Source organism: Tursiops truncatus, chromosome 3 (assembly GCF_011762595.2).
Source record: "Tursiops truncatus isolate mTurTru1 chromosome 3, mTurTru1.mat.Y, whole genome shotgun sequence".
NCBI lineage: Eukaryota > Metazoa > Chordata > Mammalia > Artiodactyla > Delphinidae > Tursiops > Tursiops truncatus.
The window spans coordinates 167,366,485-167,393,908 of record NC_047036.1 but is presented as its reverse complement, the minus strand read 5'-3'; the positions used below and the strand labels follow the sequence as shown (position 1 = coordinate 167,393,908).

Sequence of the window (27,424 nt, the reverse complement as noted above, 5' to 3'; positions counted from 1 at the left end):
TCTCAGCCCTCCCTTTCTAAGCTGGGACATGTCCCACGTGACCTCGTTAAACTGGACAGAGGCAGCCCCCACCCCAAATCTTGCCGAGTGGAGCGCGAGACTAAACAGGAGTCAAATCCCTGGCTGGCATGGAACCCTAGCCCTGCCATTTCCCAGGCTGTGTGACTTTGATCAGGTGGTTTAATTTCTCTGAGCCCTGGTTTCCCTGTCTGGACCATACGGGGCTTCTGCGATGATCCTCTGAGATGACTGTTCCCCCCTGGATCTTTCCAGACCCCCCTCCTTTTTTAGGAAGCCTTCCCTCCTGTCAAGTGGGGGGCGGGGCAGGGGGCTCACTTCTTATAGAGCAAGATGGCAATAACGATGCAGATGATGAAAACCACAGCCAGCACGGGCCCGATCACCCAGATGAGCCCCTCTTCGCCGTCCACAATGGGCTGCGGGTCCGGGTTATCCAGCTGGAAGGGGTCTGAGAAGGGGCTTGCCGCAAATGTCTGCAGGAATGGGGTGGGGGGACCTCCATCAGTGCCCGTCCTCCTCACGGTGGCCACACGGGTCTTTCTCAAACACAAATCCATGTCCATCCCCTACTCTAAACCCTCCTACAGCTCCCAAAAACCCTGACCCTGGTGGCCTACAAGGCCTGGACCTTGCCAATCTTCACTCTCCCTCTTCCTCACTCTGTTTCAGCCACTCTGAAATCCCTTTTGCTCCTCTTGCACCCCAGACCTTTGCACATGCAAACTGTGGGATGCCCTTTCTTTACCGAACTCCTAGATATCCGTCAAAGCTCTAGTTCCAAAGTCCTTTCCTCTAACAAACCTTCCCTATGGGATACCCTCAACCTCAAACCGTTCCCTCTACCCAACTCTGACCACAGTTAGGAGGATCTGTGTCTGGTTCTGAGGTCAGGGCCCTAGGGACTGGCCTGCCTCACTCAGTGGGTGTGGCTCGATATGGGCAGACATCATTTGGGACTTACGGGTTCGCTCTTCTGCAGCAGAGCAAGCACAAAGAGAACATATCGGTGGCCAGGCTCCAAGCCCCTGTTGTCAAAGCCACCGTACTGCTTCTGGTCGCCGGGATGGAAGGTGGGAGGCAGCACTGAGAAGCGAGCCGCGATGTAGGGCCGGGGCACCTCCAGCTGGCGCGAGTGCCGCAGGCTGCGCCTCTGCAGCCGTGCGATATCCTGGATCAGCTGTGGGAACAGAGATGTGGGCTGCTCACGAACCTGGCTGGGAGCAACTGGGCTCACGAAAGCTGGGACGTTGTCTGGGCCCCACTGGCTCTTACCTCCTCCAGGTCCATTTCCTCTGGGCTGCCCAGCGGGGTCAGGAACTGGCCACCACGAGATTTACGCAGTGGCACCATCACAATGAAGTAGTTCCTATCAGGAGATGGAGTCATGGGGGGTTGTCTACTAGCATGACCACGGGATGCTATCTAGGGCTGAGATGGGGAGCCGCCCCTCTCTGAATCTTCCCTTCTGCTCATACATTGGGCATACGGCCCCAGTCACATAGGACTATAGTTCCTGATTCAAGCCTCCAGGCTTTTCATGATACTGTACCTTTTGCCTAGAAAGCCTATCCTGTGAAATTACTGTTGACCCTTCAACAACGTGGGGGTTAACGGGGCCGACCCCCTGCGCAGTCAAAAATCCATATGTAAGTACAGTTGGTCCTCTGTATCCATGGTTCTCTATCTATCTGTGGATTCAACCAGCCATGGATTGTGTAATACTGTAGTCTGTACTTCTTGAAAGAAATACGCATATAAGTGGACCCATGTAATTCAAACCTGTGCTGTTCAAGGGTCAACTGTATATTCCTCAAACTCCTATACACCCTTCAAAACCCCAGCTTCCATGCCCACAGTTTTGTAATCCTCGATTTTTCCCTGCTTCCCAGAGTCCTCCTCTCCTTACTGGGGACTCTCAGCCCTGGTGCCTCTCACTGCCACACCATGGGACTGAGGGTGTCTGTGTCCAGCTCTGTCTCCCCACCAGTCTAGGAACCTAGAACCAGTAGAAGGTCAGGCATATGGGGGTGTCAGGGAATGCTCAAGGAGCAGACACGAGGCCACATTTAGCGACATCTATGAGAAGCACTGGACCTTCAGGGGAACCACACGGGGTGGGGCTGATGCGATCTGTTTTACAGACAGGTGAGGAAACTGAGGCACAGAGAGATCAAGCGGCTGGCCCCAGTCACAGGGCTGGCTGGTGGAGGGGTGCAAAATCCCTGAGGGGGGCGAGTTGAGCTTACTGGACAGGCACAGGGCTCTGGCCGTCGGGCAGATACACCACGATGTAGCCTTCGGAGTCAGGCTTGGGGGTCACGCTGGGCTTAGAGCTGAGCAGGTTGAAGGCGGTCCAGGCAGTGACCGTCTGCTGGAGGCCACCCAGGCTGCTGCCGCGGTTGGTCAGCACGAAGTTGTAGAAGGTGTTGGGCTTGAGGTGCGTGATGAGCTTCTTGGTGGTGCGGCCGTCCACGTCCAGCGTGAGCCCATTGTACTGGATCTGTGGGACGGGCCAGCTCAGCAGGGCTCTGGGTTGAGCCCCTGGTCCTGACCGAGCCTGGATCCCAGACTTAGCCCTGACCCTGCCAACTCAGTCTGTGACCCCAGACTGAGCCTCAATCCCAGCTGAGCCCCGATTCTAACAGAGCCTTGATCCCAGCCTAAGTCTCGACCCCAAACTCAGCCCCAACCCCAGATTGAGCCCCGAACCCAGGCCGAGCTTCCATCGCAGCCAAGTCCTGGCTCTAAGTCCCAATCCTTAAACAGCCCTAACTCCAGACTGAGGCTCGAGCCTAGATTGAGACACTGGGCCTGAATCCTAGCTGAGCCCCGATCCCAGGCTAAGCCCCAGCTCTGACCGAGCACTAATCCCCTACTGAGCCCCACACCCAGACTGAACTTCAACCCCTGGGACCGATCCCAGGCTAGGCCCCAATTCTGACTGAGCCTTGATCCCAGACTAATAAGTCTTGACACCGAACTAAGCCCCAACCCCAGACTGAGCCGCAAGCCTACCCGGCGGTGAGTCCAGCTGACCCCCAACCCTGGCCCCAGCCCCGGCCGAGCCCCGCCCCCCGACTCCTCGGGAGGCTGCACCTTGTAGGGCGTGGGCGAGTGGTAGTTGTCTGGGAACTCCCAGCTGAGCAGAACCGCCGTCTTCATGATCATCTTCACCTTGAAGTTCTTGGGCGAGACTGCACCAGGCAGCGGCAGGCGGGAAAGAGCAAAGGAGAGGTCCCGTGAGTGCTGGGGGGCGGGGGGAGCGGGGGGACGGGGTTGTGTGTGGGGCGGCCCAGGCGCTCCCTGTCGTCCGCTGTGCCCGTGGCCTTACTGCCTGGCCCTGGCCCGGCCCTGCCTGTTCCAAGTCCCTGCCGCGGGAGACGGCGCAGCTGGAGAGAGAAGGCGGAGGTGGAGGGGGGTTGGGGGGGGACGGGGTGGGCTGGGGGCGGTGTAGGGGGGGCGGCGGTGCCACCTAGGCGTGTCCCACCTTTGCCAACGCCGGAGCCTCGGGGTCTGGACTCGCCTTGAGCGTCCACGAGGAAGCAGAAAAGTGACCACTTACCTGGGCGGGGGAGAGGGAGGGGGCTGGGGTGGGGGTGGGCGCGAGGCCCGGTCCGGCTCTGGTGCGGGGATCACCGCGCGCCTACCTTGGTCCCGCAGGAACGTCCGGTAGCGGACGGGGGGGCTGTAAGGGCCGGGGCCGCGGCGCGTGTGGGCCCGCACTTGGAGGTCATAGGCCGTGTCGGGCTTGAGGCCCTGCAGCGTGAGCACGTTCTCGGCGCCCGGCTCGGCCGCCGCGGGCAGCTCGGTCTCTCGGGCGGGGCCCAGGGCGCCGGCCTCCCGCACAGCCACTGTATACTTGACAATGGCCCCGTTGCGCTCGGCGGGCACTGGCGGCAGCCAGCGGAGCAGGACTGTGCCGGCGGAGGCGTTGCCGGCCGCCTCGAGGATCTGTGGGTGGCCGTGGGGCGTGTCCTCGGGGATGCTCAGGACCTCGGCCGCCTCCTCGCCCAGGCCGCCTCGGCTCCGGGCCGCCAGCCGGAACACGTACGTGGCGCCCTTGTGCACGCCCGACGCAGTGTAGTGGTCCTCGGTGGGCGGGAACTCCAGTGTGGCCAGGGGCGATGAGTCCTCGCGGCCGAACTGCAGGCGATAGCCCAGCACCTGGTCCTCGGCGGTGCCGGCCGGGGGCTCCCAGCGTGCCAGCAGGCTGCCCTCGGGGGTCTGCTGCACCGACAGGGTGGGGCGGCCCAGCACTGTTTGGGGGGTGAGATACAAGGCAGGGGTCAGCCTGGGAGCAAGGGTGAGGTTGCCGGGGTTTTTTTTGGCCACACCGTGCAGCTTGTGGGATCTTAGGTCCCTGACCAGGGATTGAACCTGGGCCCTCCACAGTGAAAGCGTGGAGTCCTAACCACTGGACCGCCAGGGAATTCCCAAGGGGTTGCCATTTTTAAAAGTGGTCTTGGGAAGGCTTCGCTCAGAAGCAAAGACTTGAAGGTGAGGGAGGGAGCCGCGGGGAGGTCTGGGGGGAACAGTGATTCAGGCAGAGGGAACAGCCAGTGCTAAGGCCCTGAGGTGAGACTGTCCGGAGTGCAAGGAACAGCGAGGAAGCAGGAGACTCAGAGGACCCGATAAACGAAAACATCAACAGATGTCACAGCAGGCCCGCATCTATGTTTCTCCTTCTTCTCTTAGTAAGTCACTCAGCTCTTGCCTCATTTATTCACCCCTTGCCTCCTGCCGGCACCTGATTAATATCCATGGAACGTAGGAGTGTCCAAAACCCTGTCCCTGCCCCCATGGTTCTCACAGTCTGAGTAGTGATCAATGTGTCAAGGCCCTGAGAAGCCCTGCAGTGCTGAAGCTCTATACATGAAACCAGGCTTCAACACTGCAGGACTTATCAGGACCTTTAATAGACAGTGGTGTGAACAGTCACAGTGTATGCAGCAGGTTCTGCTTAGCAAGCATGGCTCTAATGTAACGTCCCTGAGAGAGGACGGCAAATCACAGGAAGCTTCCTGGAAGAGGTGACATGGGCGCTAGAGGACACAGAGACTAGGCAGACGAAGGGAACGGTGGGGGCATGGGCTGGCAGCAGTGTGGAGGGGTGCTGTGTCCAGCTGGGAGGCCTTGAACATCAGGCTCTGTGGTCAGCAGTGAGGCATGGAGAGTGCAGGAAGTGGGGTGGAGGCCATGGGGGCCTTTGTTCCTCGAACACACCAAGCTTGTTCCCTCCTCTGAGCCTTTGCCTGGGCTGTGCTCTCTGCCTAGAATACCCTCTCCCCTTACATTTTCATGGCTCGCTCTCTCTCCTCACTCAGCTATGTTTGGCTGGTGAAAAACCAGCCTCCTGGGACTGATGGGAGGGGCCTGAGGGGGAAACTGAGGCAGGGCTGCCAGGAGAGGAGGCTTCAGGGTGCAGCGGGGGAGACGGGCACACCACCCTGAAATGACAACCCGCCTGGGGTGATCAGAGCTGGGATGGGGGAGGCACGGGGTGCTGGGGGCAGGAGGGGTGCGGCCTGACCAAGACTGTGGCATGGGGGTGAGTGGGGAAGGCTTCCTGAGGAGGTGCTGACTGACCAAAGACCCAAAGGATGCAGAGGAGACGGCCAGCCCGGAGAAGGGTATCCAGGCAGGGGGAACAGGAGGCAGAGGGTGAGGAGTTAGGAGCTGGCTGTTAAAGGTTTCCATCTGGCTAGAGCTGAGCGGGGCTGGCCCACACTGGGTCTTAATATCCTCCGGAGCAGCTCCACACCTCTGCTCTCCCTGTTCCCCCTGCTTGGTGCACCCCCCCCCCCACAGGGGCTCAAGAACTCTGCAGGGATGCTCTGAGGGCAAAGGGGCCATAGAGGGTCTCGCACCTGCTCCCTTGGTCACTACCACCTTGGGTTTACTGCGAGCGCCATCGCCTTTCATGGTGTAGGCGGCTACCGTGATGGAATAGGCGGTCTCAGGCTGCAGGTTTGTGACGGTCATCTCCTGCGGGTGGGGTCAGGGGTGGGGAATCAGTGACACAACCAGGGCTGCCCACCCTCCTCCCCGTGCTAGGGACAAGCAAGGCAGACACGGGGCCCAATCTGCGGGCAGAGACGTGCACCCGAGCTCATGCACAGACCCCGACACGTAGCACGTCCATGCTGAGAGGGGCACACGTGGCCTGACATCTGTCGTGGACCGCCTGGACCAGTGCAGTCCCCGGCTACCACTCTTGCCCCACCTCCGTTCTTTCCTCCCTGCAGTGGCCCCCAGAGGGTGCCTGTGAGCAGCTGAGTCAGGTCTCCAGGGCTCTGGTCTCCCTGGGGGCAAAAGCCCAAGTCCTTCGCACCACCACAAGTCCTCTGCCGCCCACAAGGCCCTGCACGACCTGCCCCTGTCCCCTCCCTGCCCTCACCTCCTCCCTCGCTCACTCTGCTCCAGCCACACGGGGCTGCCTTTCTATCCCTCCTCCAACCAGACATGGTCCTGCCCCAGGGCCTTTGCACTGGCTGTGTCCCCCCCACCCGACACCTGTCTCCACTACATCCATTGTTGTGCTGGAGATTCCTTATACCAGCTCCTGAAAGCCAGCAGTCGAATTTTCAGAAAATTTGCAAGCCGCTTATTAAACAGCCGTTATTATAAATAAAATTATATAAACGTACGATCAAATAAATAGTAAAAACAAAGGTAATAAGTACTCAAAACCCACCCCTCTGTCATTATTTTACCGTGTTTACTATTATCTGTGTCCTCGAGATTATTCTATTCTGTCTCTTATATCTGTGCGATACAAATACTATACAAAGACGAGCTACCACAAATCCGGTAGGTAGCTTGAAATCGACACGGTGGGAGTATTTACACCATGGAAAAGGGCAAATGCTACCAGTCAGGATTGCGCCCACCCGACAGCTGGCTGTTCAAGCATTTACACCACTATCTATGCCCCGTCCCCACCAGAGCTGTAACTAGACACGTGTTTGTGCCTTGTTCCAAGTAACATCCCTCTCCCCTGAACCGTGACCCCCAGGAAGACGGGCTCAGGCGTGTCTCGGTCACTGCCGCATCCATGGCACCTAGCTCAGGATCAGCGGGTGCTCAGTAAATCACTGCTCATTCAGTGAATGGCAGAGCACCCCGACCCTCACACCCTCACACACGTGTCCTTGTTTCCCATACATGCATACCCACAAACATGGCCGGCATGCCTGGGTGGCCCCAGGTCAGGAGCGTAGGAGCGGGGACAGGATGCACACACAGAGGGTCTCCTGCCCCTGAGCCTCACATTCAGTCCTTCCCGGGATCTTAGTGGGTTGGAGGGTCTGAGCCAGAGCCATGTGGGAACCTCCCCCCAGACTGGGGTGGGGCGGGGCGGGGGAGAAGCAGAGCTACTGGAGTGGGTGGGGCCGTGTCAATTTAACATCAGGCTTGGGGCTGTCAGAAGAGCCTGTGGTCCCTATTTTAGGGGCAGAAAGACAGCCCAGAGCCACACAGTAATCTTGACTCTGGTTCAGGGCCTCCTGCAGGCCTCCTTTCCCACCTGGGGCCCACTGACCCCTCTCATCACGCCAGGGCCAGAATGAAGGGGACACTTTGGCCTAAGAGAGAAACTTCGAGGTCAGGAAGGGCTGAGTCAGGTAACAAAAGGGGCGGGCTAGGCTGGAAAGTGACTCAGTTTCGATCTGCCAGGCCTGGGTGCCACAGGGGAAGCTGTGGGCTGGAGGAGGGTGGTTAATGCTGTGAACAGCTGGAGCAAAGGTGTGGTGGAGAAGACCCAGGCCGGGAGCTAGGCTGGAGGAGGGAAGTGGGGAGGCAGGAGGCCAGCGGAGTCCAGGGGCCATTCAGCTAAGAATGGATACCTCCGTGGTCCCCAGCAGAAGCCCATGTGCCTGATGCAGAACCGAGGCTGCCAGCTAGCTCCAAGAGGTAACTAGGTGTGCATCGGGGGCCCAGGGGAGGAGACCCTTTTACAGGGGGCGTGCAGGAGATGGGGTCACAGCACTGCACGGCCCGCCCGCGGGAAGAGCACTGGCAGCGGCTCGGGGTGGCAGGGGGGCACTACTTACATATTCGGCCGTGTCGTCCGTCTCCCACTGAGCGCGGGAGGAGGCGGCAGGGGAGAGAGGAGGAGGTGAGCGGAGTAGCCAGAGACAGAGAAACACAGAGAAGCAGCGAGAGGGCGGGAGCGCAGGGGGCCCGGGCCCCGCCCCACCGCCAGGCCCCGCCCCGGAGCCCCGCCCACCTGGGCATCGGCCAGCATGATGTCCTTGATGCGCGGCGGCCCTCGGGCCTCAGCGCCCTCCATGCGCACGTAGTGGACCTGGTAGCCGCGGATCTGGCCGTGCTGCCGGCCGGGCGCGGGTGAGCGCCACAGCACGCGAATAGCCGTGGCGTTGAGCGCCTCCGCCTCCACCTTCCGCGGCGGCGCGCTGGGCACTGGCGGGTGGGGGGGAGGGGAGGGGAGGGGCGGGCGGGGCCGTTACTGGGGTGCCCAGCCCTGCCCCGGGCAGCGCCACTGACCGATGCCAAGGTGCCGAGTGACTGCCGGTTAACCCGGCGCTCTGAGCGCTCACCGCTGGCCCGGAGGGAATACCTCCTTCACGCTTCCCACAGCCCGGGGAGGGGGCTCTGATGGTGCACCCCATTTACAGACGAGCAACTGAGATCCCCCAGAGCCTAGGTCACCTGCCCAGGGCCACAAGACATGAACGGGCCGTGCATGCCCCACTCTTAAGAGGTTTACCCACACTGCTTCCGACCTCAGAGCATCCCTTCTAGATAGGAGTCCTTATGCTCCCTTTACAGATGGGGAAACCAAGGCACAGAGAGTTGATCCCAGGACCACAGGGTTATCAAGAGGCAAAGCCGGGATGGGAACCCAGGCAGTCCAGCTGCACGCTCCTACACACCCCAGGGTGCAGCCAGCCCACTCCGCACTGGAGCACTTTTTCAACCAGCCCCCAAGCTGAGAGCCCTCGCCACCCACCCCACCCCCACCCCAAGGCCTGGCGTGAAGAACCGCTTCATTTCTTCCCCATGGTTAGGACAAAATATTGGGGCTGCCAACCGAAACTTCCAGGCCAATGGGTCAGAAAACAGCCGGTCCAGGTTTCCTGCGATTTTATTGGGGAAGCTGCCTGCTTCATTTTGCCCCATGCCCTCAGCTTCTACTGTGTGACTAGCGTCTTAGAACTTTCTAGCTCAGCTACGGTGGGAATATTTACACCACAGAAATCGGCCAGTGCTACCAATCGGTCTCTATGCCCCAGAGAGCTGGCGGTTAACCACCATCAGCACGCAATCTACCTACTCTCTAGGTAGGATAGCTCAGACCCAAGCAGCTCCAAATCTCAGGTTATCCCTAGAGTCTAAAAAACCAGCTTTCTGGGGTCAGGGACCATAATTTTTGTCGCAAGTGCTGCTTGCTGTTTCCTACACTCCGTTTCCATGGCTTCCACCACCGGACCAAAATACAGGGCTCCCCGCTTAACGTTCCAGGCCCAAGGCTCAGAGAGAAAAGGTAGCCCGGAAGGTCCAGAACAGAGAATTCCAAGATCAAGGAGCCCGGTTGGTTTGGGGAGGCTGATGGCCACTTGTCTCCTTCTCCTGATTATGGCTTCTACGGTTGGCTAAAAAGTTCATTCGTTTTTTTCCATAAGATCTTACTGCAAAACCCGAAAGAACTTTTTGGCCAACCCAATACCTTCTGACCACCAGCCAGCCGAGTTTTCCAGGGACAGAAGGCTCCAAGGCAGGGGCCGGGCTGGGGCCTGGGGGTCCCAGGGGTCCCAGGGGTCCCAGGCCGGGGCCGGTGCTTACCGTCCTCGTCGGTGCGGATGACCACGGGCGAGCTCTCAGGCCCTGGTCCCACCTCTGTGTGAGCGACGGCGGTGATGCGGTACTCCGTCCACTTGTCCAAGGCCTCCAGCAGGATCTGGGTGGTGGTCGGGGGGATGCCGTTCACCTCCTTGGGTTGCGGGTCCTCTGAGCCCAGCGGTCGGTAGCGGACGCTATAGCTCACCAGGGCCCCGTTGTGCGTGTCCGGCGGCGGCGGGCGCCAACTTACCAAAATGGCCGTGGAGCGCGTGCTGACACATTTAACGTCTTGAGGGGGGGCTGACGGTTCTATTGGAGGGGGGGAGAACGTGGGGGTGGGGAAGGGAGGCGGGATGGGCGGGGAGGGGGTGGGGAAACAAAAGATGGGAAAGAGAAAATAAAAAAGAAGATGATAACAAACAAAACAGAACCAAACCAAAGAGAAGTCGAACCCAAAAGAAGCGGGTGTCAACCAAAGGTGAGATGGGCGGGTGGGTGGGTGGGCGGGCGGGGATGGGGGCAGAGAGGGCTGGCCAAGAACGCTGCACTCACCACATGGGGCTGCACGTGGCACACAGTAGTTCTTAGGGAGAGGGTAGCCACAGTCCCCAAGGAGCATATGCACGTAAGCTGTGCACCGTGCCAAGCGGAACAGCAGTAAAAACCCCATTTACTGGGCACCTACTATGTGCCAGGCACGGTGCCAAAACAACAATAAATGTACTTATTTATTGAACACCTACTGTGTGCCAGGTATAGCACCAGGAGCACAATGACAATAAATGTACTTATCTATTGAACACCTACTGTGTGCTAGGCACTGTGCCGGAAGAATAGCAATAAAAGCCTCACTTATTGGGACCTACTATGTGCCAGGCACCGTGCCAAGCGCTTCACACAATAACAGTAAGTGTACTTATTTAGTGAACACCTACTGTGCACCAGGCACAGCACAGGAGCAGAATGACAGTAAATGTACTTATTTATAGAACATCTGTGTGCTAGGCACCGTGCCAGAAGAATAGCAAAAGCTCCACGTACTGGGCACCTACTACGTGCCAGCCACTAGGCCAAACGCAAAAGCAATAAAAGCCCCATTAATTCAGTAGCTACTATGGGCCAGGCACAGTGCCAAGGGCTGCACAGAATGGCAGGTGAAAAATCTACTTATTGAACCCTACTATGTGCCAGGCACAGTGCCAAGGGCTGCACAGAATAACAGTGAAATATTTATTGCACACCTACTGTGTGCCAAGCATTGTGCCAGAAGAATGGCAAAAGCTCCATGTACTGGGCACCTACTATGTGCCAGGCACAGCACCAGGGATGGAACAACTGTAAACACTAATTTACTGAATACCTACTGGGTAACCGGGGACTAGCAGTAAAGCCTCATTTATTGGGCACCTACTATGTGCCAGGCCTGTCTCTAAAAGCTTCACAGGTTAACAGTAAGAGCATCTACTTACTGAACACCTGTACTGCCAGGGACCCCAGAGGGCAACCCTGTGGTTACTTCCTGGCCTCACTTGCAAAGAAAACAATGTCTGAGTCTTGAGCACCTACTGTGTGCCAGTTAGCATGCCAAGGGCTATACAGAGTAATAATAAAAGCCCCTGTGTATTGGACACCTACTGTGATGGCACTGGGTCAGGGCTTTACAGATAACACAGCCCACAGTTAGCACCTACGGTGTGCCAAAGTTTTAGTAGCTCATAGTTCTTCTGTTTTGAGCCCCTACTGTTCACCTGATGCCAACCTAAGCCCACTGCAGATCAATAGCACGTCTCATTGACTGAACACCTACTATGGGCTGGTCACTGCAACAGCCCTCTGAAGATGAAAGTAGCTGTTGCCCTTTACGCGGCGCATACTGCATGCCAGGCACTCTGCTAAGGTCTTTACTGGAACAGAAAAAGTTCCCACATATTAGGTACCTACAACATGCTAGGTACTATACTAAGGACTATGTAGAACATTAGTAGTTCTCATTTCTTAACAGGGTCTACTGTGTGTCAGGCCCTGTTATTTCTGGATAACAGTAATAGTCCCTACGTTTTAAGCGTCTACTATGTGTCAAGTACTGTGCTAATGACCTTATATAAAAATAGTAATAGTTCTTACTTATTGAGCACCTACTATTTACACACATAGTACCAAGAACCTGGCAGACAACAGTTTCACGTTTGGAGCAAAAACGAAACCATGCTAGGCCCTTCCAGACCGACAGTGGCTCCCATCTGAGCACCTACTATGTGCTTAGCACCAGGCCAACCTCTTTAAAGTGCCACTTATTGAGCGCTTACTGGATGCCAGGCACTGTGCCAAGGGTTTTGCAGAGCAATCATCGTAGCCCCCATGTTTCGGGGACCTACTGTGTACCTGGCACCAGGTTGACCTTGTTACAAGCTACTGATAGCTTCCATTCATGGGCTGCCGACTCTGTGCCCAGCACCCTGCTGATCCATATTTAGACTGAAAGTGGAAGCTGCCACTTATAGAGCACCTACTGTGTGCCAGGCAGCATGCTAAGGACTTTGTTAAATAACAGTGATACTCTCCCTATATTAAGCGTGAACTGTGTGTGTTAAGGGCTTTATGGAGTATCAGTAATAGTCTCCATGTGCCGAGCACCTACTATGGGCCAGGCCCTGTGTTAAGAGCATTACTGATGATAGTCCTCACGTTCTATACCTCTTCTGCACGCCCAGCAGCATAGGCCCTCTGCAGACTCAAGATACAGCCCACTGATCGTGCCTCATTTAATTCTCATGACCCCCTTACATGGCTGGAACTAGCACCCCTCCACCCCGCCCCCATGTTCCAGGTGGGGAAATGGGTTTCAAAGCCCACCTGGTTTGCCTGGCATTCTTTTCTCACTGGTTGTATAGCTACTGGGTGCCCGGTCCCACCTGTTCTGGGCGCTCACCTCCCATTTTACAGGTGAGGAAACTGAGGCCCAGAAAAGGCAAGTGGCCTGCCCAAGGGCACATGGCGCGAGCCAGGCCTTGAAGCCAGGCTCAGCTGCTGTCCATGGGCTGTCTTGGTTGAGGCTGGGAATTCAGACCTCAGCCTGTGCCTTATTCAGCTCAGGCCAGCTGACGATGGCTGGAGCCACACCCCCTCAAAAGCCCACGACCCTAGAGCCCGCCTCGTCTGGAGGGAGGCTCCGAGAGGTCACTGGCCTTGCTTGAGGTCAAGGCATGTAGAACCTTCACCATCATGCCAGCCTCACTTATTCACTGCATGTGTTTACAGACCACTTACTCTGTGCACACCCCATGCTAGGGTCTGGGACCCAGAGCTGAATCAGAGGCCCCCATCCTCAAAGACATCAGGCTACCAGAGACCCCAGAGGCCACTCCAATGGCTTACTGCAACCAGAATGACTCTCTGGCCTCACTTAAATTGAAACACTGGGGTTCCCTCCTCCGGAAATAGACACTTGGGGGTCCCCTCCCCCATTTCTTGACCAGCCACCCCAACCAAATGTGCCCGGGGAGAGTCAAGCAGGAGTGGAAAAACCAACCGAGGAATGTGCCAGAAGGAATGGATTCGCTAAGAAAGGGGAAGGAAAAATAAAACCAAAACCATAATAAAAGAAGAAACAACGATGATGGTGATGATGATGAGAAAAACCATAATAAAAGAAAGAAAGACGCTTTCCAGAAAACTCCCAGTCTGGTTACCTACCTTCCACTCTTCAACTGCTAACTTAAAAGACTTTCTTACGAGGGAGGGAATGGCGGAGTGCTGAGCTACAAGGCCAGACCGAGCTCTGGGTGGGTCTCTGGCCGCGAGCGGGCGCGCAGCCCTGCTCCGGCCCCAGTGTGGGCACGCTGCAGTTCCGGGCTGGCGCCGATGAGGCAGGAAGGTTAGACGGTGTCTGGGGAGACCCACGGCTGAGTGGTCTGGCCTCCACCTACCCTTGAGTTCAGCCTAAGAAGCCCGCACTCCCCGGGGGTGGGGGTACGCCTGGCCCTGCGTCTCGGCTGCCAGTTCTCTCGGGCCCCACCCGTCTTGGGGTGCGAAGTGGGGAGTCCCTTCTCCCCCACTCCCTGTCCTGGGCCGCCCCGGAGGTTCGGAGGTTCGCGTGGCTGGGCCAAAGCCGCTTTCTCGACGACCTTGGAGGCCGCCTCCTTCACAATCCGGCCCAACCTGCGTGACTTGTCGGGAGGGTGCGAGGCAGCGTGGATGCGCACATGGACGCGCGGTGTGGGGGGGGAGGGGCGTGGTTCCGTATTCCACGTTCCTGGGCAGGTGTGCCACTCGGCAGCGGGGTGCACAGTTTAGGGGACTGAATTTGTACTCTGGACGGTCTGCACAGCCCAGAGCTGCTGGGGCACAGGCCAGGGGGCACGCAGGGTGGGCCGTTTTTGTGAACCCGCTGGAGACCAGCGCGTACTCACCTTCGCGGCACCTGTGCCGGTCTCTCACGTGGCCGCCCAAGCCACAGGACACCCTCACTGATCGCCTCACGCACAAACATTCCTGTGAGTCGAGGAGCGCTCGGCTCGGCCCCAGTGGGGCGGGGAGGAGGGGAGGGGGCCGGGGTTGACAGTGGGGTGCTGTGTTTCCAAGTCCCCTGATCCCAGCGGCTCAGACACCCCGGCCCAAGTTGCTGTCACTCTGGACTGACCCGTGACCCCCTGTGTGCACACGCCTGGGGGCGGGGCAGGCGGGGGCTTGAAGGTCTGAACACTGAGGCAGCTTCCGGAACAAGGCCTGGGGTGGCTACCCCGTGACTGACTGAGCAGGGGGAGGGGAGAAGAAGAAAGGGAGGGTCACGGCGGGGGCCACTTGGGCCAGACTGAGCACAGAAGAGGGAGGAGGGGGAGGCAGGGAGGCGGCGGTCGGAGGGGCCTGCCTAGGCCCTGAGCTCAGAGCAGGCAGGGAGGGCGCGGCGGGTGCCACGGTGTGGCCCAGGGCCAGCTGCAGTGTCCTGGCCAAAAGGTGACTTTCTGTGACAGGGAGGCCAGGCGGGCACAGCGAAGAACTCCAGTAATTCAAGGGCCCTATGTTTTGGGGGTGCTGCGCTTCCCCCAGAACCTGGCATCAGCTCTGACTCACCCACGCCCCCGAGCCCCTGGCAATGGGGACCCAGCCTGGGGGGCAAGAAAGGCCATCTGGGGAGGCAGGATCGTCTGTGCATCCTCTGCTCTCTCGGAAGGATGGGGTGTGAGCTGTGACAGCATCACGGACCCCTCCAAACACCTGTGAGATGGGCGCAACGTGGCCATTCCACTAACCCCAAATCCGGGAAAGGCAGAGGCGAGAGGAGGTACCATCAGCGAAACCGACCACGGCTGTACCCCAGGGAGATGGAGAAATTGGAGCCTGCGGGGTCCACGGGTGAGCCCCTCACTGCACTGGTGGGGGAACCGAGGCGCAGCGTGGACGCAAGCACGCCCGAGGCGGAAGAGCGAAGCGGGACGGGCGGAGGCGCCCCCCCTCCCCGCGCTTGCGCAGGCCCCGCCCGGGTCAGTGCGCAGGCGCCGGCCAGGTGCCCACCCCCGCAGTTCAGGGCGGGGTCCGCGAGACACCTACTGGACTGCAGCGTGCGCTGCCGCACCACCGAGGTGAAGGCGCCCAGGCCTTGCGGGGAGCGCGCCGCCAGGCGGAAGGCATATTCGGTGTTGGGCTTGAGGTCGTCCACCACGAAGGCCGTGGCCGGGTCGAAGGTCCTCCCGACCTGGGGGCGGGGCGGGGAGAGAGACGGAGATGGAGAGAGACAGAGAGAAACCAGAGGGATACAGACACGGACCTCACAGAGTGATGGAAATGGAGGAGAAAAGAGTGAGTGTTGGAAAAATTAGCAACGGACAGGGACAAAGAGAAGGGGGGAAGAGAGACATTCCGGCACAGGCTCGGGGAGACAAGAGAGTCGCCCAGAGTGGGAGCCGGCGGCGAGCGCCAGCCCACCTCCCCCCGCCCACGCACCTCTCTGCCGTGGTCGCCTTCCCGGAAGAGGAGCTCATACTTGATGATGCTCTCCTGCCGCGGGGGGCTCCACGAGAGCCCGATGCTCGTCTCCGACTTAGCCTCGGCCCGGAAGTTCATGGGCTGGCCAGGCACTGCGGGGCAGGGGGCGAAGAGGACTGGCATTGGGGGGAGGCCTGGGAGGGGTGGGCCCGCATAGGGTATCCAACCCGCCCGGTTCCCATTCTCCCAAAAAGGGCCCCGTGAAGCTCAGCACCACCCTAAAAGGAAGGGCTTGTTAGGCTCTAGATGCTTCTGGAGTGTTCTCCACTGTTCTTATTTCTCTTATTTTCTCAGGGACCCCCTACCGCCCCTCGTTGTCAGCTGCCCACCCCAATCCCCCCATCCTCTCTGTTGCCAGTGGGAAAACATTTTAAAAAAATCCCCTTCTCAACGCACCCCAGCATCCTCCCCATTCCCCCAGTTAAACAGAAAACTGGTGGGGACCATAATTTGGAATGTGGATCTCCACCCTGTATCTGATGTACGGCAGCAGAGCTCCAAACCTCCTGTCCCTTTGCTTGGACAGCTGCCTGACTCTTCCTGGATTTGAGGTTCCAAAGCCTGAGTCCGTAAGAAAAAGCCCAGAAACCTGCAGAGAGCTGGGGCCCCATGCACCTAAATGCTCCACACCCCTACCCCACGTCCTTCACCCCGGCAGGTGACAGACCGGTTCACAGACTTTGGGTTAACACACTTCCTATTATTTCAAAATGGGCGGCATGGATCCCTCCAGTGAGAGCAGCGAACAGGGGTTCTCAAACTCAGAGATGGATGGGAGCCGGGGCAGTTATCAGAAAAGAGGGAGGCGAACGGAAACCACACCCCTTTTCTCAGATGCAGCCGGCGGCAGCATCTATCTGGATGCCATTGGATGACCGATTGTAGCCCTATGGGCTTGCCAAATCGGATTTTCCAAGGGTAGCCAGAAATCTGGGTTTTCTAGGACAACCTCCTGCTTTGCAACGCTGGCGTGAAAATACTTGAAAGCACCATGCAGGCCAAATAAACCACGTGGTGGCTTCCAGGTTAAGATCGGCCGGCTGCATCCTGGGAGACACATCACTGCGTGGCCGCCTCCTTCCCTCTGGTGGGACAGCCCCGAAACCTGCTGCCCGCCCCGCCCCCCCCAAGAGCTGTGCTTCCCGCGGGCATCTCACCTCCCTGCTGTGTCTTGACCTGGATGGGGTCCGAGAGGGGCCCATCGCCTACGGAGGTGAAGGCCAGCACGCGCACGGTGTATGTCTCATCCTCCAGCAGGCTGCCCACGGTGGTCAGCAGGCTGTCGTCCACGTTGTGCTTCTGCCAGTTGCCCACGGGGTGCTCGGGCTCCATGGTGTAGTAGACCCGGTAGCCCCGGATCAGGCCGTTGGGTTCCACGGGTTCCTCCCACTGGATGATCATGGTGGTGGCGCTGAGCATGCGGGCCTGCACGTTTCGGGGCGCGCTGGCAGGGGCCTGCTCGCCAGTGCGGGTGACCACCGACTCGCTGGGTGGACCCTGGCCGATGGAGTTGACGGCCGACACCCAGATCTCATACTCCGAATTGGGGCTCAGGCCGCCAATGCTGTAACGTGTCGTGGTGATGTCCTCTTTGATCTGGTATGGCCCGTCCTGGCTCTTGGATTTATATTCGATGACATAGTAGGACACGGGGTCTGGGTTGCCGGAGTCCCACGTGATGGTGATGCTGGTGGCTGTGTTCTCTGTCACCACAGGGGTCCCAGGGGCTTTGGGGAGAGCTGTGGGTGGGAGGCAAGTTCACACATCAGGCACGCTGGCTGCAGACCCCAAAGGCTGTGTGACTTTTAGTCACACAACTGCCCTCTCTGAGCCTTCATTTCCTTGGTGGCAACCATGGGCCTAACGACCCCTAGCCCACCATCTATAGCAGGTGTTGGCAAACTACAAACCAAGGGCTGGCACCTGTTTTTGTAAATAAAGTTTTATCAGCACACAGCCACGCTTATGTATCGCTGCTGGCTGCTTTTGTGCTATGAAGGTAGAATTGAGTGGTTACAGCAGAGACTAGATGGCCCATAAAGCTGAAAATTTTTACTTAAAAAAAAAAATTGGCTGTGTAAGAAAAATATTCACTTCTAAAGGAAACAGTGGCGGCCCCTGGGCTACAACTCTTCTCTGTGCTTTACTCTGCTTCACTCTGCTCAGCCACAGGGCCCTTGTGTCTGTTCACACTTCACACTTGCTGTTCCCTGCCCCTGGAATGCTCAGATGGCCAGATGGCTTAAGGCCACCCTCACCACCCTGGCTAAAGGTGCCCTTGCCCAGTTCTTATCACTGCCTGACGGTATGTCATGACCAGGTTTGTATGTTGTCCCCACCAGCAGGGACTGAGGTTGGTTTACGGTGTGTCCCCAGCACCCGGATAAAATTGTGACTTTCTCTCCCACTTGTCCCAAGATCTCATATCACACAGGCCCCAGGAAGCATGCACCAGAAGATGTTCAATCCCTCAGCAAAATGACAAACACACCAGCTGATGCTGACACTTTCTATGGCCCTAGGGCAGGGCTCGGCAACCTTTACTTGCAGAGGGCCACACAGTAAATCTTTTCAGATTTGCAGACCACGTGGCCTTTGCTGAGAATCACTCAGCTCTGTCACTGTAGCCCCAAAGCTGCCACAAGCCAGGTGTGAACAAATGGGCAGGTATCAATAAAGCTTTATTTATACAAACAAGTGGAGGGCCAGATTCAGCCCATGGGCTGTAGTCTGCTGGCCCCTGTTACAAAGCTAGAAAAATTATTTGAGGGCACCCTCCTCTGAATCTTGCCAGAAACTTGAGACATCAGGAGAATCTGTAATCACTCCCCACCCCGCCAATGCTCTATCTCTCTGAGTTCTGCACAGCCTGTTTCCCTTTTCAACTTTTAGTCTTTCCCTGACCTAGCTTTCCTGGGAGTTGGAACCTTTATTCTGCGGGTCTGAGTGGTGCTACATAGTCCCCATCACTGCTCTCATCAGTCTGCATCATAGCTGCTGGGCTACGTGTCATCTCCCACTTTGCACCGTGAGCCCAATGGAGCAAGACTGGGTCTCGTTCCACGGGGCCAGGCCCAGAATAATTTGTCACCAATAAGTGTTTGTTGACTGTCCTCTTCACAGCCAGGAATGACTGAATCCTGAAGAGTAACTCAGAGGTTTTCCACCCGTACCCCCCACCTACACATGAGGTCCCACCTGCCTCCCCCATGCCCCATGGCCCCTGCTTACATTTCACCGTGATCTGGGCCACGGCCTCGATGACGCCCAGGCTGGACATGGCCACACACGTGTAGTTGGCAGAGTCCTTGACATCTGTGAGTTCCAGCACGTTCCGGCCCACGGGCATGTCATCCTCAGGCGTCAGGTCCTCGGCCCCCTGCATCCACTTGACGTATGGCATGGGCGAGCCCACGGCCACGCAGGTGATGTTCACGTTGCCACCTGGCATGATCTCGTGGCTCATGGGCAAGATGGAGAACCGTGGAGCCACGCGGCGGACTGGGGGATGGGGTGGGTGGGGGATGTCGGGGTGGGGGAGGGGAGGGGAGGGAGATGCAGGGGGATGGGGAGACGGAATGCAGGGGAGAAAAGAAAGAAAAGCAGGAAGAAAGAAAGAAGAAAAGAAAGAAAAAAAGGAAAAAAAAAGTGGAAAACAATTTAAATATAAACAGGGCTGTTTCCTTCCCCCCAGTTGAAATTTTTTCTTCCAAATGAAAGAAAACAACAACAACAAAAATTAAAAAACCAAATTCCAACACAAAGAAACCAAAACTTCAAAGGAAGGTACTTCACAAACAATATATAGAGAGATATATCGATATATAATAAAAGAGACATGAAGCATTATTCCATAGCAACAGGGTTTCAGAGACCAGAGTGGCTGGTCCACAGCACAGTTAGGAACACAAAAATTTATCAGCCGTTTCTCATCTTTGCTGTCAGACGTGGCTTCGGGGAGCAGCCCCTCCGCCCGCTCTCCCAACTGGGGAGCTTCAGAAGATTCGGGCTGCAGGGGTCGGGGGGCTCTGGGAAGGTTGGACGGGACGGGGTGTGTGTGTGTGTGGGAGGTCATGGGAAGAGTTGGGACCAAGAGGCAGAGGGGACCAGGATGTTGGCCCCCCATCCTCACTCCCTCTGGTGACCCGGGGGCCCCACCCACTTCCCCGGGGGGCCCTCGAGGAAAAGATGAGAAACTCTAATGAAATTTTTGTGGTTTTTGGGTATAGAAACCCTTCTAAAAGCTTCTGTCGGATCTGACAAGTTTCCATTGATAGATGCAGCTCTCAGAATCACAAACAGCATGCAAAATAGGTTGGTTGAGAGAGAGAGAGAGAGAGAGAGAGACTGAGAGACAGAGAGAGACGAGAGAAAGAGGCAGAAGGAGGAAAAGAGAGGAGGTTAATGTGAAGAGGCCTGGATCTCAGGGGCCTTTAGTGCATACTCACGGGGTGGGTGGGGGGAACCAGAGAGAAGAGATAGATGGGTCCAGAGAAAGAGAGAAAACAGGAACACAGAGAGGGAGGGACAGAGAAAGAGAAAGGAGGGGGGAGGGGGCCCACTTCAATGCTGCATATTAATTCTAGATGTGACCCAATGTGACACGTCACATTGTCACATCACAGCCCTGGCAGAATAAATAGGATATTAATAATAATAATAAACGAGGGAATGAACTTGAACGTTGAGAAAACAGGGACATGTTCTGTGCATTTCTTAGCGGGGAAGCGAATGCAGCCTTCTGTCCCAATCTTGCAGACCATGAAGGCAGCAGGATGCATTTCGGGGGCTCCATTTTCGGAAGCTGCATAGGTTTCGGGGTTCGGGGGGAAGGGGCGGGTGCTAATGGGCACCTGAACTGCCAAGAGGCACGGCTGCCCCGTCGGAGATGTTTCCCTGCAGTGGAAAGGACTTGGGTTAGCTGGTAAACCCTTCTAGCCAGAAGGAGCTTGTCCCCGGCTTCAAGGAGACACGTGGATGTGCCCCCAGCTTTGGGCAGTTCAAGGAGTCTTGTCTCAAACTGTAGAGATGACAGATTGGAGGCTCAGCAAGGCTAAACAGGGCCACCAAGTGACTTTGGGCAACCCGACCTGCCTCTAATTTTCACATGGAACTGCGGTTGCAGCCGCACCCCTAAGGGGGTCGCTGTAGGGGTGTCTGCCCTGTTCTACGGAGGAGGGGTCTCACTCGCTCTCTCTCCGTGGGTTCCAAGCTGGAAATCTCAATCCCTGTTCTCTGAATCCCCGCTGGAGAGAAGGGGGAGCTCCGTGTGGGCGGAGGGAGGGCCAAGAAAGCTGGCAGCCCTTCGGAAAAGGAAGCCCCGCGAAAAGTCCAGGAGTCACGCTGGAGACAGGATGGAGGAAGTGGAAGGTGTTCGGCAGCGGGGAGGAGTTGGGGTGGGCAGGGAGGGGAGACAGAGGGGCCATGCAGACAGACTGGGGGTGAGGGGCGGGGCTGGGCTCTGAGATGGGGGAGCGGCTTTTTGGCAGGGCTAGGTGGAGGTATCGGGGGAGAATGGGGTCCGGCCAGCCAGCGGACGCGGTCCAGGCCAGCCGCCGGCATCCACAGCGAGGCACGAGTGGGATGCCCAAACGCTGCGTTGTCATGGAAACGGAACACAATGGGGGATGAGTGTGAGGGAGCTAATTAATCAAGGACAGAAAAACGGCATCGACATCCAAAACAAAACCAGGGGAACCAAATGAAAAAACAAAGTGGGGTGGTGGGGGGAAATAATCCAAAAAAACCAACCAAACAAAAAACCCCTCCAAAACACCTGAAAGCAAGAAAACAAAAACAAACAAAAAAACATGGAATGGGTGTGGGGCTGAAAATCGGGGTCTGAAAGGAGGACGGCTGTGGCTTCCCCAGGGAGGTGCCCCCCAACCCTGGCAGAACACAGCATCTGGCCTCCCCACCCAGCACCCAAGGGTCCTGGCAGAGGCTCGAGGCGGCACAGTGGTGAGATCCTCATCGAAAAAGAAGCTTCGGAGCAAACCAACCCAGCCACAGAAGCCCCACTTCTCAGTGACTCTCCCTGCTCTTCGTTTAGAGCTGAACAGAGGCCAAGTCACTTAAATCACACAGCAAGGTAAAACTCCTCAAGACCTCAGAGTCCCATGGAAAACCTGCTCCGGCAGAGGTGGGGGGCTGATGAGGCTGGATGAGCCCTGGGAAGGGCCCTCATCCTCCGGGAGCCTCAGTTTCCTCCTTTGTGAAATGGAGGCCATCGGTGATGTGTTGAGAAGGCCATTAAGCTGACCGGGGCAGTGCCCAGCACACAGAAGATGCTCAGCCTGGGCATGGACCAGTGAAGTTTCCTTCTGGCCTTCCAGGATGCTGGAAAGATCAATGAGATGCTCATCATTGAGGGAGTCTGGGGATGAATTAGTTTAAAAAAAAAAAAAGGAATGGGAAGAATTTCTATTGAATCCCTCCCACTTTGAGAGGCCAGTGACCTCATGCCCATTTTGTGGAGGAAGCAGTGGAGGCCCAGTGAGGAGCTAGGGCTAGTTGGAAGACACAAAGAAAGGAAGTGGTAGGGCCAGAGCTCAAAGCCAGGTATGCCTGATCCCTACCTCTGAGATAAAGTGAACCTTCTCTTACCATGGTATTTAGCAAGAATTATATCCACGTGTCCCTTCTTGGCTCTTTCAAACTTGTGTCCTTACCCTCTGGGGATACCGAAGAGGGCAAAAGTACCCATCACCCATATCCACCTATCAACTGAATAACCATCAGTCGAAAAATATCCAGCAGCCATCAAGATAAGTGTCCAGAAGCCATCAGTAAAAGGTTCGTACTGAAAGGGATTATTGGAACGTCAAAGGGAATAAGGGCTAGCTTTAGGATTTAAAGGTTAATATAACCCCAATTTATGTGTGTAAGGCTCAACATCATGTCCCGAAGACCCTGTTCACGTGGGATCTTATCTTAAAATATCTTCCCTTAGGAGTGTCATAATTTGGAAGGTACCTCTAACACTTTCCAGAAGTAGACACAAGGCATACATCTTGAACACGTAACAGACTTGCTGTACAGGGTTGTTAATTATAAGTCAGTTCAGTGTGGGAGGGCATTTATCAACAACTGTAATTCTGGTGCTCACAATCCCCAACATGGCCGGCAGCCATCAATTAAATGGATCTGCCAATATGCTATAAAGGCTGACACGTTAAGACACTTTGCCCACTTGCTTTCTCACCTGCCCCATTTGTTTCTGAGGGTGTGCGGCAGGAAGAGGGCTGGTTTGCCACGAGTTAGGGGAGGACTGTGCCCATGAGCACTAGGTGGCTTAAAACCCCCCTGAGGGGGGTCTCAGAAGGCCTCTGGGCATCCTTCCAGTTGGCGAGGGCGGGCGGCTGACGCTGTGTTCTGCCCAGTTTGGTGCTGACTCCCACCCACATCATCTTTCCACCCCTGGCTGCAAGCTTGAGGTGCAGGTTAGAAAAGTAAGGTGGGCACGGAACCCATGGGACGGAGTGGCCCCGCGGGACCCCCGCCCCCAATTACCGACCTGAATGGAGGGTCCAGGCAGGTTATAAGGGGACCACACCAGCCTTGGTCCTCAGCACGCTCCAGCTGGCTCTCGTTTCCAGCTCTTCTCGTCACCGAGTAGCCGGGGGGGTCCCAGTGGGGGGGACCCGCGTGGGTGAGGGGATCAGGAGGGTGGGCGGTGGGAGGGTGGTGGGTTGGGGGGGGGGCGGGTCGCTTCAAACCCCGATTCACATGGAAAAACAACTCAAAAACCTTCAAAGCAACCGGGAGACGACCCCTCCCCCAGGCAGGAAGAGGCAGAAACTCAAAAACCAAGAAAGTGGGGGGCGGGGAGGGGTGCTCCAGGGGAGGAGGGGTTGGGGAAGGGTGAGGGGGAAAACTCAAAAGTGAGGTGATCTGGTTGGAGCACTAGGTAGGGAACTCAACAGTGTCAGACATCTCAACGGTTCAGCAAGCCACAGCTCTGAAGGGTGGGGGGGGCTCTGCTGGGCATTTTGGGGTGGGAGAGGCTGCTGGTGCTCCTCCGGACTCCAAAATGAGGATGTGGATGGGGAGGGGAGGGGAGAGGTGCCAGTTCTGCAGCCTCCCCAGGGTTTACTTAAGCTTAGATTACACCTGTCAGGGTACGGGAAGGGTCCGAGGCCTAATTCCAAAGCCCCTCCATTGATCCCCAGCCTGTGGCCCAGGGAGGGTGGGTACCGCCCCGCGGTCTGCCCTGTGCATCTTCCTTCCCCTCCCCCTTCTCCGCCACCCTGCCTCCCCACTCCCACCACCAGCTCCCTCCGCCATCAGGATAGCGTGCAAGGTCTGGAGGGACCTGGCTGGACCCCTGGCCCACGGGCTGACCAGCGGCCTTGGCAAGCTCTTGTCGTTTTGAGCTGGACTTTTTTTTTTTTTTTTTTGGTACCCTCTCTCTCCCGATTTTTTGTTTTCCTGGTTCTAGCAGAAAATGGGATGATATCTTGCCAATCGACTGATTCCCCTTGTCCCCTCGCCGCGGCCGCCAGAGACACGGGGCTTTCCGAACGACAAGGTGTAATCTAATGTTCCCCTCACCCCCCAAAAACAGAGGAAACAGCAATGCAAAGGGTGTGAGGCAGGCAGCAGGCGAGGTGTCTAGAGCTCAGTGTTCCTGGAGAACGGCCCGCCCCCCCCCACCCCGACCCGTCATGCCCAGAGGAAAGCCTGCCTTCCCACCCCTGGAGCCCCCTCTCCCCTTGGGATGAGGGTGGGATGAGGAGAAGGGCTGGGTCTTGACCTGCCACTGCCTACCACCAGGGTCAAGTCAGGGGCTTTGGGGGTGAAGGGTGGGGTGGCATGCCAGGTGTGATCAGGAGCCGGGGAGGTCGCCAACATACCCCAGTGGTACTCTTCCTGGAGATACAGGAGGTGGCGGTGGGTGGGTTCCAGGCCCAATATCTGTATCTACTCTTGTTTGGGGGTGCCAGTAGGTAAGGGGAACACCTAGAGGTCACATCCACCAATTATATGGCTTGGGTGCCAGAGTTTTAATTTTAAAAACAATTTGCCCCGCAGAATTCCATGCTATGAACTGATCTGAAGAGGCCTGGGGATGGGTTTCAGATAAAGGGTTCTGAAGAACACCTGGAAATTGGGGCAATCTGGATCCCCCTCTGACATTTTATATGAGTCCCGATCTCTTAGCTCAGCATGGAGAACTGGCGTTAAATTATCTCCACTTGGCTTCTTCCGAGATCCTGAGAATATCCTAAGTCCCTTGAAGGTGGAAAGTTCTTTCCCATGTCTCTAGCTCGCTCCAAGTTCTCTCCGCACGTTCCTACGTCATCGGGTGGGTGGCACACCATTTAACCCGGTCCTGCACCATGGTTCAATAATGCTATAATGCTAGACCAAGTGGTAAAGACACCATCGTTAGCCACTACTTCACACCTTAAAGGCTGACAATTTTAAAGATTTTAAAGAATATTAACAGCCAGGGAGAATATAACCTGATCATCTTCCCACCCTGTCAAAGTCTGAGCTGCATCTTCCTTAGGAGAGTTCTGGGAGCAGAGCTCCCAGCTGCATTAAAAAAAAAAAACGGGCTTGGTTTTGACCTTGGTCCTTTGAATATCAGAGATACACTTCAGGAGAAGGGTAAAATCTGGATATTCCACCCCCTGGATCACCCAGGCTCAGCAGAAGCTGGAGATTATGAATTGAAGGAAGAGTTAGGTTGAGAGTGGGGATTCGGTGCAAAGAACTCCCAGGACTGGTTGCTCTGGTAACACTGTAAATGCTTGTAGCTTTCAGGCCAGAACATGCCAGGCGGCTCTTCTCTTCTGCTGGGCTGGTACGTATCTGCAAGCGTAGCCTAACATCCAAACTGTTCTTTTTTCTTTTTTGCCCCCTTCTGATAATCTGGCCACAGAACTTCCTGGGGGAGTGACAGGGAGTAAGATGAGAGATGTGGCTCTGGGGAGGCCACTGATCTCATGGGAATGGGGTTGGAGCCAGGAGAAACTGAGACCATGAGATGCGCTCAGAAATGCATTAGCAAAAAATGAGATCTGAGCAAATGAATTAACATCTGCCCTCCAATTCTTTTCAAAGCAGTTTCCCATAAGCCATCTTATTCAAACAGCGGATGTTTGAAATACATGATGGGGAAACTGAGGTCCCCAAAGGGAAGTGACTTGCCCAAGACCATTTATCTGAACTCGATGTCCCTGTTTCACAGCTTCACTTGCGATTTCTTATGTGCCACGCACTACACAGGGCACAAGATGAGCATTAATTTGCTCGATGGAATCCTCCCAACTACCCTGTGAGCTAGGGAAATCAATGCTTCCTATTATTCAGATGAAGAAATAGGGACTCCGAGCGACCAAGTGACTAGCCCAAGGTCACACAGCCAGGGAGGGGCAGAGGCAGTACTTGAATCTAGGTCTCCCCAAGCAGCAAGTCTGTGCTCCCACCACCAGTCTATACTGCCCCAAAAGTCCAAGTGGTCTTCAGAGACCCTCAGCCACCTCTCAGTTTCAACTCACTGGGACCCAGCTTTAGTGAAGGGGCCGGGAGACCTCTGTCTTCCATCTTTTGGAGAGGTTCTGCCTGGCAGCTCTCACTCTGGATTCAAAAGAGACAGGAAAAATAAATCCCTTGTTATTGCATCTGAAGTCCTCTTGCCAACTCGCCCCTGAACTTAATAATTGGGAGTTTAGAGAAGGCAGGTGAGGGACAAGAGAGAGAAAAAGGTGACCCCAAACAGGCTGATCTCAGCCCTCCACTATCATCAGTGTTGGGTAGTAAGCTGGGGGCTAGTGGCTATAAATCTAAAGGGATATTTTATTGGGGGTTGTTTTTTATTTGGGGTTGGAATGGGGCTCTGAAAGGGCTTGCTTTTCCTCAGGGAGGGAACAGAAGATGGGAGCGAACGTCTCCAAGGGTTTCAAGAGTGAGAGAAACACACAGAGAAAGAGAGCCGAAAGAGAGAGAAAGGCAGAGGGAGAGCTGGGAAGTGGGGGGGGGGGGCGGGGGGGCTGTGCCCAAAGTTCCCCAGGGTTTTCTCCAGAATTCCACAGTTCTGATGCTCAGGTACTCAGAAAGTGACCGTGCTGTGTTGCTGGACAAAAGACGCCTGTGACTGGGCCCAGAGCCTGTGAGGTGGTGGGGGAAGCAGCCAACATCATCTGGGAGGCAGAGGCGTAGCACTAAAGGGCAGAAAAGGGCAGAATAACTGGCCAAGTAGTTCTTCCAAAGTCTGTCATGCTACATTTTCTGATGGGTGGATCCGTATTGGTACCCAGCCAGGATGCAAAAAGTCATCACACCAGCTACCATGTTGAGCACCGCCTACGCAGTGCCAAGCATGCATCATTTCGGGAGGACGGTCCACTGAAAGGTGGCCATTTCTCATATTTGGACGTGTTGCTCCAATGAACAAAAACTCAAAATGCCGCTACCCATTCAGCTGTGCTTCAAATGCCTGTTTTGGGGTTGTTTGGGAGGGTGGGAGGTGGTATCATGCTGAGGCAGAAGGATGGAAACATGCCTGCTTAAGCTCCCTTCCAACATGGCTGCCCTGTGGGGCTGAGGCATCAGCTCTGGATAAAACAGAGCTGGCAAATTGGGCTGCTCTCCTCACACACCCCACCCAGGC

The 27,424-nt window shown here is 56.4% G+C and overlaps 1 protein-coding gene across 8 annotated transcripts in view; it reads right to left on the bottom strand.

Annotated features, from left to right (window-relative positions):
- PTPRS (protein tyrosine phosphatase receptor type S) overlaps nt 1-27,424 on the bottom strand; it is a 103,517-nt gene that overhangs the window by 13,942 nt on the left and 62,151 nt on the right. For 3 of the 8 annotated variants that reach the window (XM_073803388.1, XM_073803390.1, XM_073803389.1), the window contains exons 7-20: nt 19,036-19,305; nt 16,962-17,543; nt 15,763-15,896; nt 15,370-15,514; nt 9,826-10,131; nt 8,249-8,442; nt 8,073-8,099; nt 5,889-6,006; nt 3,669-4,277; nt 3,118-3,215; nt 2,268-2,521; nt 1,294-1,387; nt 983-1,198; nt 337-494 (exon numbers count right to left, since the gene is read on the bottom strand). In XM_073803388.1, coding sequence (XP_073659489.1) covers nt 337-494; nt 983-1,198; nt 1,294-1,387; nt 2,268-2,521; nt 3,118-3,215; nt 3,669-4,277; nt 5,889-6,006; nt 8,073-8,099; nt 8,249-8,442; nt 9,826-10,131; nt 15,370-15,514; nt 15,763-15,896; nt 16,962-17,543; nt 19,036-19,305 — 3,205 coding nt within the window. Of the gene's footprint in view, nt 1-336; nt 495-982; nt 1,199-1,293; nt 1,388-2,267; nt 2,522-3,117; nt 3,216-3,668; nt 4,278-5,888; nt 6,007-8,072; nt 8,100-8,248; nt 8,443-9,825; nt 10,132-15,369; nt 15,515-15,762; nt 15,897-16,961; nt 17,544-19,035; nt 19,306-22,410; nt 24,410-27,424 lie in introns of those variants that run through there. The other 5 variants (XM_033854596.2, XM_033854599.2, XM_073803392.1 and 2 more) reach the window with 3 other exon arrangements.